This window comes from Aythya marila (assembly GCF_965140915.1).
Source record: "Aythya marila genome assembly, chromosome: 14".
In the NCBI taxonomy this organism is placed as follows: Eukaryota; Metazoa; Chordata; class Aves; order Anseriformes; family Anatidae; genus Aythya; species Aythya marila.
This window is the reverse complement of record NC_139055.1, coordinates 14210754-14225198: the sequence shown is the minus strand read 5'-3', so window position 1 is coordinate 14225198 and position 14445 is coordinate 14210754. Positions and strand designations below refer to the sequence as shown.

The 14445-nt window shown below is 61.4% G+C and overlaps 1 protein-coding gene across 1 annotated transcript; it reads left to right on the top strand.

Annotated features, from left to right (window-relative positions):
* Nucleotides 1-1892: 1892 nt before the first annotated feature.
* On the top strand, nucleotides 1893-12052 carry SLC6A7 (solute carrier family 6 member 7; the record flags this gene model as incomplete). Its single annotated transcript, XM_082771849.1, has 14 exons — nucleotides 1893-1925; nucleotides 5605-5785; nucleotides 6611-6742; nucleotides 7312-7546; nucleotides 8059-8197; nucleotides 8486-8620; nucleotides 8807-8910; nucleotides 9400-9524; nucleotides 9883-9995; nucleotides 10079-10210; nucleotides 10554-10653; nucleotides 10758-10858; nucleotides 11048-11215; nucleotides 11834-12052. The coding sequence occupies 14 exons, from the start codon at nucleotides 1893-1895 to the stop codon at nucleotides 12050-12052; spliced, it is 1917 nt and encodes a 638-aa protein (XP_082627975.1).
* Nucleotides 12053-14445: the final 2393 nt, after the last annotated feature.

Here is a 14445-nt window from a genome sequence, read left to right as displayed (position 1 = left end):
CTCTGCCTGAGCTCCCCCGGGGTTGCTGGGGTCCCCAGGGCAGGCTGCTCCTCCTGGGAGCTCCCCTTGGTTCCTGCTGCCTCTCACAGGTGCTGTGGCACGGGGTGGGTCTCCGGGTGGCTCTGGGGTGATGCCAGCTCTGAAATGAGAAGCTGGAGCACTCTGGATGCCCACAGTGTGTATCTACACCCTGCTGGCCCAGGGGATGGAGAGCTGGTGGCCCTAGCACAGCAGCACCAGCTGAACCCCAAAATGGAGCTCCAGGCACAGAGCATCCCACAGGCAGCCATGTCAGTGCAATTTTGGGGTAACACCACCCCTCTGCCCTAGAGATGGGAAGAAGGAGGCTCGGAGGGTGCCCGCGGAGGGCTGGGCTGTTTGTGCAGGGCGACACGGGGCTGGGGCAGCCGTAACAAGCTGCCACCAGCCTGCCCCCGTGGGACACTTCTCCCTAGGTGGATCCGGAGGGAAAAGGCTGATTCAGATGGCACGGGCACGAAAGGCAAACAAAGCATCGCTGCCCCGAGCAGGAAGGGCGAGGCTGGGACAGCGAGATATGGCCCCGGGCCACCAGCCCAGGCAGCTGGGCTCGGCTTTCCCCACGCATCCCAGGAGAGGGAGAAGGGATGGATAAGACCACGACAAGGAAAACCCAGCTCGGTGACTTCCCAAAAGCCTTTTTTATTATTTTTTTTTTTTTGAGGAAACTGCGAGTCTGTGAATAAAGGAGATGTTTGTTGGATTGTGCAGTTTGTTCCTTCCTCCTTCCCCCCTGGGAATCCCAGGTAAATGTTAGCTCTCAAAGACCCGCTGTGCAAACACTGAGGTGCTTCACCAGCGCTGGGCTTTGCAGAAATGTCTCTATGCCCGCGATCTCTTTCCTTTTGGGGAAATTATTCAGGAGTGTTTGAAGGACTGTAGAAACAGGACCTCCAGTAGGTTTTGGGGAGATCTGGGGCCTTGGTTCCAGCCCTGTTCCCCTCCACAGCCCCAGAGCCACCTGCTGAGCCTTACAGCTGAGCAAAGCTGGGGACATTTCTCACCGCAGCAGTGGGTGAAGGAGCCAGAAATCAGCTCCTTGCCCCCTCACTGGGGATTTGGCTGAGCACGAGGGGGAAAAGCCCCCTTTTCCTTTGCTTTTGGGGCTGTAGGGTCCCACTGACAGCTCTCCAGCAACACCTGACCCTGGGGACTGGAGCTGTACTCCGGTGCTGGGGACAGCCCTGGGGACCTGCCCCAGGTGCACTGGGATGCACTGGTCCTGCCCAAAGGGACCGAGGGCTGCTGAGCATCCCCTGCCCCGTGCTCTGGGCTCACTGACAGCACGGCCACGAGGCACTTTGGAGCTGCTCAGGCTCCAGCTGCGCCCTGCCAGAAGGAAAACCAGCGTGGGGCCAGCCAGAAAGCTGCTGGGAGCTTCTGGCACTTGCTCAGCTGCCACCACCCCCTGGGACATGTGGGAGCACCGGGCACCCAGCAGCAGGGCACCCATGGGACCTGACACATCCGTGGCGTGCGTAAAGCAGCACACACTCCTCCTCGCTGCCCTGGCGGGGGCTGAGGGCTTGGACCCCCCCCATCAGGGGCTCATTTGACAGACAGCCCTTCCCCAGCCTGCCAAGAGCCGTCCCCTCCCTCCCTGCCTGCTCAGCACGCAGCCATCCCCAACTCCAGGCAAAACCTTTGCCGCCAGCTCCTCTCCCGCGGGGCCGTGTCCCCCCGTGCCCCCCGCCTCCATCGGCGGCGCCGGGAGGAGCTCGGCACCCCTCCCTGCCCGCCATCGCTTCGCCCTCTCCCTCTTCTCCCTCCCTGCCTCCGGAGAGGCCGTCTGGTCTGCGGAGCCGGAGAGAACAAGTGTCGGAGCGGGGAGCGCATAGCAACAGGATTGGGGGATGAAGAAGATTCGGCAGCAGCATCTCCGCAAGGTGAGAGCCGCTCACGGAGCTCGGGGAGCGCGGGCAGCGGGTGCTGGCACCCATGGGTGCACGGCTCGGCCCTGGCACCCCACGCACGGATTGCAAACGGGGAGGATTTGGGGCATCCCGATCGTTTTTTCAGGACCTGTTGCCTGCTCGGAGGGATGCTTCTCCCATCCCTGCCCTGCCTGCAGGTGATTCAGGGCCAGGCTGCCCCGGGGGGCTGCGGGTGGGTGCTCAGCACCAGCTCCCCGTGGTGCTGCTCCTGGGGATGCTGCTCCCGACAGCCTGGGGCTACCCGGGCATGGGGAGGTTGGGGGTGCTCGGGAGGGTTTGGGGTGTCCCCCCTCCATGGGGTGAGTACACGGGGCTGGGCAGTGCCTCTCCCACCCGCATCTGGGGAAGGGGGATCCCCCTCCTCCGCAGGGTTTATAGGGGTCGGGGTGGTGCTGCACCCTGAACTCCCCTCATGCCCCCTGTGGGTTGGCAGAGCTAGAAATCCTGCTGGGAACCCTTTTTAAAGGCAGCTTTCAGGCTTCCCCCATGCCAGGCTCTGCCTCCACTCCTGCTCCTCTCGGTGGGTCCCCAGCTGCCCCTGCACCAGGGGCTGAGCCCCTCCTCGTCCCCAGGTCCCGTGGGGGGACACACTGCTGCTGCCAGCGGCTCCGTGCTCCCTGGAGCATCCCGGACACCCTGGGTGCCACGAATCCCTCGGGCTCTGCCTTTCTCCTCTTTGCTCTGCCAGCCCCTGCCTGCTGAAGGCAAAGTGAGGAGGGCTCCAACCTGTGCCCAGCCTTCAGGGATGAGAGCCCAGCAGAGCTGTGTCCCTGCCAGGAAATTCCTAGGACCAGCCCTGGCCTGGTGCAAGCCAGCAGCCTGAGGTTGCCTACCTGTCCCTGGTGCTGCTTGGAGGCAGCTCTTTCCTCTCCTCTGCCCTACAAATTGCTTATTCAGCTCACTTGGTGACTGCAAGGTCCATTAAAAGTTCCCTTTGCCCCTTTGAAAGGTTTTCCGAGACACTTGAAAGAATTCCTCTGCCGCTGGTGATCCCGTTTAACATTTTTTCAGGATTTCGTTTAGTCCCACAGGGATCAGCTGGGATGAGCAGCAGATGTCTCGGGTCATTTCCCCCACTGCTGCTGCTGCTGCTCGGGGCCCTGCTGCCCCTCGCTCCCCAAACCCCCTCTTGCTGACAGCGGGCGGGGGTCTCTCATCCCCCTCCCACCACCGGGCACTGCAGGACGCCGTGTCCGAGCTGGGCAGGGGCTCCCTGAGCTGATGGAGCCGTTTGCACATCCCCGGGCCCCCTGCAGCTCCCTTCTCCCAGTGTCTCCTTCCCACCTGTGAGCCGGGAGGTCCAAGCCTCCCCAGACATCTTTAGGGCACGCGGAGATTCCTCCTTAGCAGAGATCCTTCTGGGGCCCTAAGGATGCCGCGTTTGCTTTTGCATAAGAGCATTTCCAGAAGAGCCCAGTGGCTGTTGTTTGAAGTGAGTGTTTGTTTGCTTGGAGGGTTATTTGGTGAGGGTGGGGGACAGGGCAGGAGCCCGGCTTTGGGCTGCCCCATCCCAGCCTCTGCCCCCTGCCCAGGTCCTGGGGGGCACCCAGTGGGTGTCACTGGAGCTGTGCATGCTCCCCATGCTCCAGGCATCCCTGCAATGATTTTGTTTCGGCCTCAGCCACCTGTGGCCACCGACAGCAAGGCTCACTCCCTCTCCTGGCTTGCTCCGTGACCCCAGAGCTGGGGCACGCAGGGCGAGCACAGCCCCCAGGGCTCTTCCCACCGCTCAGACTCAGATTTATTGCACTTCCTAAGCGATTCTGCATCCTAATTAATTTTTTTTTTGGTGGCTTTTATTTCTGTTCTTAAAGAGATGAACACGCACCTCCAACTAATCCGAAGTGACTCACGCCTCACAGACGCGCTGTGCTCGCACGGAGCCGCAGGGGAGAAATCTGCCTTCGGGTGGCATCTCTCCCAGCTCGGCGCTCGCGGACAAAACAGCCCCACGCTGCCAAGTACGAGTTTAGGCAAAACACGATGAAAAAACCAGCTCGAATCTGGCTGCCTTTCTAGATCCAGCCCTGTGCCAGCCGAGTGTGGTAGCGGCTTCGGCAAAGCGGCTTGCGGGGAAATAATTAGCGCGGGGAAATTTCCTCGGGGAAGCCAGCTCTCGTCCTCCTCGGGGCTGGAGAGCTCCTTCTCCTCGGTGACCTTTGCTTGGCTGGGAGCATCTCGTGGCGGTGCCGTGCAGGGGGAGGATGCTGTTGCCAAGGGAGCTGTTGGTCCCCGTCTGTTGGTAGCCGCGAGACGGGAGCGCGGTCTGGAAGATGGCAGCGTGGAAAGCGCTAGAGCATCAGAAGGAAAAGCCCCGTTAGGACACGGGCTGAAAGGGAGCCTAAAAAAAAAAGGGCCTGAAATTGAGACGCTGCGTGAGGTTTCCACCTGAATCAGTACGGTGTGAGGCTTGCTGTTATTTGGGGCAGAGACAGGCTGGAATCCTTAAATACCACATTGTGTAATTTATTTTAAGTCTAATAGACCAGGTTTTAGTGACGGGGGGTCCGGCCACCCCTATCACCCCTCTGCCCTCCTGGCAGGGCCCTCGGTGAAAGCAGGGCTCGGCAGCTGGCACATCCAGGAGCGATGCTGCAGGGCCGTTTGTCCATCACAAGCACAGGTCTCTGCAGGTGCTGTGCTAATTAGCAGCACGGCCACGTTTTGGGGGAGTAGCTCCGTTGGAGAGCCCCGTTAAGGCACTGCAGGAGGGCTGCCAGGTGGCAGGGAGGTTTTGTAGCTCCAGTGTTATATTTGGGTCGCGGTTTCACTTTGCAGCCTGTGTTTCTGATGCTTTTCCTCGGGCCTTTGCCCTGTGATGGTGACATCCAGCAGGGATGGGCATTTAGGGGTGGCTTCTGCAGGGTTTTGGTGCGAGGCCTTTGCTCGGGCTGAGCGTTTCAGGCTGGTTTGGGGAAGTTTCCTGCCCCTCGAGGGGTCTGCGAGCGGTGCTGGGGGGAGCACGCAGCCATCACCATCACTGCTCGGCTCCTGTCTCCATGGGAACTGGCAGCAGCATCCCCAGGGCTGGCCGGAGAGCAGGAGGAGGAGGAGGAGGAAGAAGAGGAGGAGGAAGGCACTGTGCCACTTTGTCCTGTGGCAGGGAGCGTGCTGGGCTCTGCTCCCCAGCCAGCACTCATCCCCCGGGGGATGGAGGTCTGCGTGCAGGGGGACGCACAGCTCCTGGCTGATCTCTCCAAATCCACACCCCTGCCCCTCAGCCTCACCCCATGGGCTCATTCCCTATGATCCTTTGACCTCAGGGACACAGAGACGGCTGCTTTTTTCCCACTGGGATGCCACAAGAAAGGGGAGGCTCCCAGACAGGCATCCTTCTGCCCTGTCCCCGGCGTCCTTTTGCCAAGGACCCTGCTGTCCTTTTGCTTCATGGAAACTGCACCCAGCGGGCCTCCTGGCAGGGGTGAGCCACGTGCAGTGACACAGGGACATAGGGACATGACCCTCATCCCACCCCTTTGCTTTTCCCACACGCACAAACCCCAGGGAGCCCTCCTGGTGCATCTCCCGTGCCACAGGACCCACACCTGAGGCAGCCAGAGGGAGATTTGGGGTTACCCTTCCCTCCACCCCTGGGTGCCCTCTCCCATCCCCTGCTCCCTCTCTCTTCCAGCCGGTGACACCGGAGCTCCTGGTGAGCCCCAGCAGCCCGGACGGGGACCTGGGCTCCGAGTGCCCCGAGGACAGAGGGAACTGGACGGGCCGCCTGGATTTCCTCCTCTCCTGCATCGGGTACTGCGTGGGGCTTGGCAACGTCTGGAGGTTCCCCTACAGGGCTTACACCAACGGAGGAGGTACTGCTCATCCTGCCATCCGCATCTCCCCCTCGCTGGGCTGGGCTGGTGGGATGTGACCCCAAATGGACCCCCCCCTTCCCCACCTTGGGGCTGGGAAGCAGTGCTGGCTGCTGTGTGCTGAAGGATGGAGGCACCAGGATTTGCTTCCAGCCTCCTCCTCCTGCCCCTGAGCTTGCTGCAGGGCTGTAGGGTCAGCCTGCACCCCGGTGTGGAGGGGGCTCACCTGCGAGTCGCCGCATGGTGGCACGGAGACGTCCCCAGAGCTCCGTGCTGCACGTGAGCATCCACCAGCCGAGCATCCCCTTTGGTTCTGGTGTCTTCCCCCGGTGTCCTGCAGGACCCCAAGGGCCCGGCAAACACTTTCCAGGCACCACAGGAAGGGAAGGAGCCCTTTGCAATGCAAGAACCCAGCAGCGACGGCACAAAGTGCTCAGTGCACGCTTCCCAGAGCAGCTGCTTGCCACTTGCAATAATAACCGGAGGATTTTGTGGCGGCTGTGAAAGATCCAAGGAGGAAAAAGTGTCTGTGTGTGGGGGGAAAAACGAGGCAAGGCGTGATCACAGCCCCTTCCCCTGCACTAAGGGCAGGTTGCCCTGGGGATGTGGGGCTGGGGTGGGCGACGGTGCGGGGGGCTGCGTGCTGCCCCTTGCTGCCCCGTTAATATTCCTCGTGAGGAAGGCAGTGGGAGGTTGTGGCGAGAAAGATTTCCTTCCAAATCTTTGCTTTAGGTGTTGGCTCTGTGTTAATTTTAGTTGTTTGTTTGTTGTTTTCTGTATTTTGTTTTTTTTTTTTTTTTTTTTTTTTCTTTTCACTTCTCGCAGGAGCTTTCCTGGTTCCTTACTTCATCATGCTGGCCATCTGCGGGATCCCCATCTTCTTCATGGAGCTGTCGCTGGGGCAGTTCTCCAGCCTGGGGCCGCTGGCTGTCTGGAAGATCAGCCCTCTCTTTAAAGGTGCGTGCGTGGAACCCACAGCCTCTGCCGGGCTCCTGCCCAAGGAGGACGTGGACCAGCAGTGTCGGCCCCAAATCCCAAATCCTCCAAGCTCCCATTAGCAGGAGAGGTTAAGCCCTGGGGGAAGGTGGAGCAGGCTGGACTTCTGGGTTGGTCATTACAGTAGGTGCCAGCTGTGTGTAAGATCTTCCAGTCTGCAGAGGCTCTGGATGCGATGATCAGCTCTAGAAATTACCTGAAAGCAATTAAACCAGCCAGTGTGCAAAATACAGCATGGAAGCTGCGCAGTGGCTGTTGAAGGCAAAGGTAAGAGGCAGAGACCTTCAGGAAAAGGTCGGCCCCAACGCTGTTACTCCTGACACGGAGCTGGAGTGAAACCCTGCGTAAAATGCAACAGGTCAACAATTTGGGCGTGTTTGGGGGCAAGGAGGGGTTCCCCCAGGAGGGGAACCTCTGGCCCGGAGCTGGTTAACCACCGGGCTGCTGCAACCCAGAGTGTGCCCCTGGTCGTGGAAGTGCTCCGACGCGGAGAGATGGCTCACTCCTTCTTTACCCTCTCCTTCCTCCAGGCGTTGGCATGGGCACGATCCTCATCGTCTCCCTGGTGGCCATTTACTACAATATGATCATTGCTTACGTTCTCTTCTACCTCTTTGCATCCCTCACAAGCGACTTGCCCTGGCAGCACTGCGGCAACTGGTGGAACACCGAGCTGTGCCTGGACCACCACGTCCTCAAGGCGGGGAACGCCACCTTCCCCGTCAACACCTCCAACACCGTCAGCCCCAGCGAGGAGTACTGGAGGTACCGAGCCTGGCCCCACGTGGGGACGGGGTGGGTGTCCCTCTGGGGACGGCACGGGGACAAACTGGGGGCGAAGGGGCTGTGCTGAGCAGCTCGTGGGCGCCCGCGCTTGTGGGCGCAGCGATGGGACCCCTCTGTCTGCGTTCGGTGATATCCCAGATTGATCATCAGGATCGTGTCTCTGGCATGTGGGGGGTGTCCGTGATTTAGCGCTGCTTTGCTGGCCTGGAGGTGTGCTAGAAATGCACACCCATGGGCATGAAATGCAGCCCATGGGCAGACCGGCTGGGAGTTGCTCTCAACCAGTTTTCCCCTCTGGGCTTTTCAGTGCATGGATAAGTCCCACCGAGTGCTGCCTTTCTCCCTGGCATCTCCTTCTTGTTGCTCTCTCACTGCTGGTGTTGCTGGCATGGCCATTATTTGTAGCAGAAGCATCCCTGGGATCAGAGAGGGTCTCTGGCACTCGGTGGATGAGCCGTGGCCGCTCACCATCGGCTCTCCTTTGGCCCTAGCCGCTATGTTCTGCACATCCAAGGGAGCTCTGGGATCGGGGATCCCGGGAGGATCCGCTGGAACCTGTGTCTGTGCCTGCTCCTTTCCTGGACCATCGTGTACCTGTGCATCTTAAAGGGAGTCAAATCCTCCGGCAAGGTAAGGGCTGGGTGGTCCCGTTGGGGACCTACAGCCATGACCACCCGCGTCTGCATCTCCCTGTGCACGTGGGGAAGTGAGACCCGTGCGCACAGCAGCAGGACACAGCCTGATTTGGGCACGGCTCGCACACCCAGACACTGGTGCTGTTGTCCCTGCTGCATCCCAAGGACCCTGGCACTGCAGAGGGGTGCTGGGTGCTGGGGTGTCCCGTCCCGGGATGGGGTTACAGGGGATGAGGTGCTGGGTGCTGCCCCCCGCTCCCCAGCCGCCCCCGTGCTCCCGCAGGTCGTGTACTTCACCGCCACCTTCCCCTACCTCATCCTGGTGATGCTGCTCGTTCGCGGCGTGACGCTGGAGGGGGCCTGGAAGGGGATCCGCTTTTACCTCACGCCCCAGTTTGACCACTTGCTGTCTTCCAAGGTGAGCAGGGTTTTCTGCAGCCTGCCCAAGACACAAAGCCAGACCTCCTCCTGCCCCCTCCAGCACGCTCCCACAGCTCCCTCTCTCTCCACCTTACTTGGGTGGCTTTTCTGGCTGCCCCCTGACCCAAAGTCCTCAGGGGGCTTCCCAAACCTTGCTCTGCTCAGCTCCGTTTCCCCCCCCCAGGTGTGGATTGAGGCAGCCCTGCAGATTTTCTACTCCCTGGGGGTAGGCTTTGGGGGCCTGCTCACCTTTGCCTCGTACAACACCTTCCATCAGAACATCTACAGGTGGGAGCCAGATACCTTCTGCTAAAAATCGTAGGTGGGGAGCCTCGAAAGCCTCAGCTGATGGGTTATCAAGGGGGGGGTTCAAGGGGAGCAGGAGCTGCACAGGGTCACGCTGCAGCGCTCCTTGCTGAGCACCTTGCAGCTCACCCAGGCTGCGGGGGGATTCGAGGGTTTGGTGGAAGAAAAATCTCCTAAATGTCAAGAGACAGCAGCTGGTGCGGGAGTTTTGGGCTGCAGGTGCTGGTGGCTGGGGGTGTGTGAGGCTGCAGCTGGGCCTGCTGGGCCTGCCCCCAGCACCACCAGCAAAAAGGGGACTTTGGGTGCTGCACATCTGGGCATCTTTCCCCTTCTCCTGGGGAAAACAAGCTTGGCAGGAGCCCCACGATGTGACCCATGTCATTAGACACAGGTCCTGCTGCCCCTGGGAAGTACCAGCCCGGTGCGGGATAGGGAAAGGCAGGTTGAGAGCATTTGCTTTCTCCTCCCTAGGGACACCTTCATAGTCACCCTGGGCAACGCCATCACCAGCATCCTGGCAGGGTTTGCCATCTTCTCCGTTCTGGGATACATGTCCCAGGAGCTCGGGGTCCCTGTCAACCAAGTGGCCAAAGCAGGTGAGGCTGAAGAGGAGCCTTCCTCCCTCACCCTCTTCCTGGGGCAGCCGGGGCTGGGAAGGGGAGGTGCGGGGCAGCTCCTCCATCTCCATCTCCATCTCCATCTCCATCTCCATCTCCATCTCCATCTCCATCTCCATCTCCATCTCCATCTCCATCTCCATCTCCATCTCCATCTCCCATGGCATCTCCAGCTGCCAGAGCAAGGACCTGGGATGGGAAATTCCTCCTCTGCCTGCATTTCCCTCCCTGGCTGCCTTCCTGGAGAAGCCTCAGGCTCCCAGTGCCCTCCTGTACCTGGATTTTGGGGAGGTGCCCGACAAACCCTTTTTACCCCGCTGCCCTTTGCCTCCCCTAGGTCCTGGGCTGGCTTTTGTGGTGTACCCCCAGGCCATGACGATGCTCCCCCTGTCTCCGTTCTGGTCCTTCCTCTTCTTCTTCATGCTGCTAACCTTGGGCCTGGACAGCCAGGTGAGAGCAGAGCCCCCCGAGCCAGCGGTGGCACCAGGCAGCCCTGGGGGGGCTCAGGGGTCCCTCTTGTCCTTTCCGTGCAGTTTGCCTTCATGGAGACCATCGTGACGGCAGTGACAGACGAATTTCCCTACTACCTGCGGCCAAAGAAAGCTTCTTTCTCGGCTGTCATCTGCATTGCCCTCTTCCTGATGGGGCTGATCCTCACCACAGAGGTGAGGCGTGGGGATGGGTACATCAGGGATAAGGAGGGGCTCGTTTTAGGGAACGCTTAGGGCAGCAGCCAAGTTTGCAGAGACACCAGCTAACAAGGTGGGAGAGGGATGACTGGTGAGCCTGGGCTCCCTGGGGATGTGAGGTCCCCCAGTGGGTAGCAGGGCACAATTCTTGCCCCTGCACCAACCCAGAAGAGGAGCGGTGTCCCCCGAGGGTACCTGATTGCTGTCTTCTCCACCGCCCACGTGGGGCAGAGCAGCCACGTGCTTGTGGGGCAGGAGGACGTGGGTTTATGGGGACGCTGGTCCCGGCGATGCCAGCCACCGGTGCCTTGTTCCACAGGGCGGGATGTACTGGCTGGTCCTTCTGGATGACTACAGCGCCGGCTTTGGGCTCATGGTGGTGGTGATCGCCACCTGCCTGGTGGTGACACGTGTCTATGGTACGGGGTCTGTCCCCAGGAGGGCACGGCGGGCTGTCTGCCAGCCTGCTGCGGGCACCCGGCTGTGGGGCAGAGCCGAGCCCTTGTCCCTCTCCTTCCCCCAGGCATAAAGAGGTTCTGCCGAGACATCCACATGATGCTGGGCTTCAAACCGGGGCCCTACTTCAGGGCGTGCTGGATGGTCCTGTCCCCAGCCACGATGATGGTAACCGCTGGGCTCGCGGTGCTGCGTGCTGCCAGCACCCCTGGGTGACCTCCCCTAGTGCCACATCGCTCCGCCGGCCTCTCCTGCTGGCCTCCACCTGGCCCGGGGACCATCCTGCTCCTGCTGGGAGGTCTCCGTGGGTTTGAGACCTCCCGAGGGCTCTGTGCTGACTTTGCCTCCCCCCCGCAGGCGCTGCTGGTGTACAACATCATCAAGTACCAGCCCTCCGAGTACGGCGCCTACCGCTTCCCCGCCTGGGCCGAGGCCTTGGGCATCCTCATGGGGCTCTTCTCCTGCCTGATGATTCCCGCGGGCATGCTGGTGGCCGTGCTCCGAGAAGAGGGGACGCTGTGGGAGGTAGGAGGCCCCAAAGCACCCCAGAAATGTTGGGGGGGGGTCATCCCAAGCCTAGCCGGGGCTCTCCAGCAGCTTGCTGCCTGTGGGGTGCAAAGATGGGGTCCCTCGTGTGGGGTGGGCACGGGTGTGAGGGGCTTTGTTTTGGAGGAGCAAAGGCAGAGCAAGGAGGCAGCAGTATGGGGGCACCCCAGGCACCATGGGGGGGTTCCTCTGCTGAAAGGCTTGGTCCTGGGATGCGCTGGCTGCTTGCAGCCTCCCCAGCTCACTTGGCTTTGCTGCTCTCCCCGGGCTGCTCCCCGCAGTGCCGCAGAGCTTGCTGCCCTCCCCAGGCTGCAGCCCTCGCAGGCAGGAGCCGGGGCACGGCGACACGGCCAGGAGCCACCTAGCTGCACGCTGTCCCCTCACCTAGGGGGATCAACAACCCCCAGCCCCTACAAGCCCTCCCCACCACCCCCTGCAGACCAGAACACCTCCCCAAACCACGGCAGGGCGCCGATACAGAGCTGCCTTTCCCCAAATCCCCATCCCACCCACACCGGGCACTCTGCCCGTCCCACGGGGGTGACAGCAGGGGGTGTGATGCCGTGCACCCTGCTCCCTCTGCCCGTCCCCTCGCAGCGTTTCCAGCAAGCCAGCCGCCCCACCATGGACTGGGGGCCGTCGCTGGAGGAGAACCGCACGGGTGCCTACGTGGCCAGCCTGGCCGGCAGCCAGTCCCCCAAGCCGCTGATGGTCCACATGCGCAAATACGGGGGCATCACCAGCTACGAGAACACGGCCGTCGAGGTGGACCGGGAGATCGAGGAGGAGGAGGAGGAGGAGGAGTCCATGATGTGAGGGGACCCCCGATGCGGGGCTTGCCCCCCGGCTTTGCACTGGTTGCACTTCGGCACTTCAGGCCGGCTCGGGGCAGCGGGGGGGGTTTTGGGGAGCTGCTGCCCCTGTTGGCCCCCCTGCCACCATCCCGGCCCCCCCAAGGTGTTAGTGTCAGTGTCGCGAGTCCGTGCGTTCGTGTGATGGTGTCTGTGTAGGTGACCGGGCTGCCCCGATCCCCCCAGCCCCAGCCCAGTTTCTGGGTGCAGGGATGCTGGGTGCAGGGGCAGCAGCCCGCTGAGTTTGTCCATTCTCTGCTAACGTGTATTTAACTCCAGTACCCCACAAAGAGGTGTAAGGAAGGATTTTAGTATCCTCCATGCCCTGAGGAAGGCGTGTGTCAGTGCTCTCAGAGGTACTCCAGCAAAACCGGGGCGCGTCGGTGTCCTGCTGATGAAACCTGACCTAATAAATGAGCAGTCAAAAAAGAGTAGGAACTGAAAAAATGCTTCCTAAACAAGCTGGCTGGGAGTATTCTGAGCTTGTAGGTCCCCATGGTGGTAGGGCTGGAAAAGCTGAAGGGTGGGAAGAGGCTGAGTGACCCCCACAGACGCAGGAGATCATGGACAGGTCTCAGCTGGCCCCAGTGCCAAAGGAGGACCCATGTCCATCCCTGGGGGTATCCAAGGGATGTCCCCAGCCCTGGGTGCTGCTCGGGGCTGGGGGGGAGCTGCTGTAGCTCCTCTGCTGCCCGGGGGAAGGTGAAGGGCTGGGTTTTGATGCCCAGGTGGGATTTTGGGGTAGCTGCTGGTCTGGAGGGTGTTGGGGAGCTTGTGGGTGCTCAGCCCTGATGCTGCCAGTCCCCATCGCCCTGCTGCTGTGTGCGCCTTCCCCGTGTGCCATCAGTTCTGCATTAAAAAGCAGTGTGTGACACAGCCTGTGAGTTATTTTGGGGGCAAGAGAGGGGCAGTGGGATGCTGCCTCCCCCAGCGTGCCTCCTGCCAGGGAGAGAAGCTCATGTGGCAGCAGGAAGGGCACAACCAGGGGGGCTGCCGGGCATGGGGGGCACAGACCCCCAGGGCTTTGTCCTGCACATCGCCATCCTGGTCAGGTAAGTGCCAAAACCCAGGATAAACAGAAAAAAAAATTTGGGATTATGCTGGGATTATGCCCTGATTCTCTCTGGGTTACTAACTCCAGGGCGAACCCTGGCACAAGGCTTCTCCAGCACGGCCGTGTCACCACGGCACCCACGCAGAGCTACCCACGTCCCCATGCTGGGGATGCTGAGCACACCCCAGAGCCCCTCCTGACAGATTTTGGCCCTATTTTTCCCCCTCGGATCCCTTCTCTGGGCCTGGGGAGCTCTAGCAGCGCGACCGTGCCGCAAAGCACCCCCGCTAGTCCCCGGGTTAATGATTAGAGGCCGGCCATAAAAGCATCGCTGAAGGAAAGTTCAGGCTGTGGCGGCTGGGGAGCGGGGAGGGCCTGCCATAAACATTTATGGCCCCAATGAATCCCTCGCTCTAACCTTGACACTATTTACAGAGCGGGAGGCCTCGGCAGGTCACGGCGCTGCCCAGCCATCGCCGCGGGTGCTGCATGCGGAGTCCGGGCTGGGGGGCACGGGCGGGGGTCTGCGGGGTGTGATGGAGCAGGGGATGGGTGTTTTGTGGGGTCACAGCGTGCTGCAGGCACCAGGTGAGGCTGAGAGAGGCATAATATGGATCTGGAGGCTCCTCGAGCTGAGCACCCTGCTCGCCTCTGCATGGCTCCAGTTTGGTTTCGTTCCCGCTGTGGTGTCCCCACTCCCCAAATTGCCCCTGCGAGCCCCTCAGCCGGCCTCCCCCTTGGTGGCCACCCCCGGATGGAGGCACAGCAGGAAGGATTGGGGCAGGGACACATCCCTTGTCCCACACAGGACCCTCCAGTGCCTGGGTATGGGGTGGCAGGGAGCCCCCTGCCCCTTGCCCCCTGCCCTCCCTATGCAGACAGCGGAGGCCACGTCCTCCGCAGCGGCCTTGTGCTGACACCTCGCGGGGCCACGGCTCCACTGCAGGCTGCAGAGCCGTGCCGAGCCGTGCCGAGCTGTGCCAAGCTGTGCCAAGCCGTGCCAAGCTGTGCCAAGCTGTGCCAAGCCGTGCCAAGCTGTGCCAAGATGTGCCAAGATATGCCAAGTTGTGCCAAACTGTGTCCCGGCACCAGGGATGCTCCGGCTTCCTCCAGCCTCCACCCCAGGCTTGCTCCGGGCCTCGAGATTTTGTGGTGGGGAGGCTGCGGGGCCCCGCAGTGAGGGAGAGCCACCCGTTTCCATGCTCAGAAGTTGGTAGCTATTTATTGCACTTCAACACCAAGAATTAAACCGACACTCGCCCTGCCCTCCCGCACCCGGCTGCTCCCCTTCCCTTCCCCTCCCG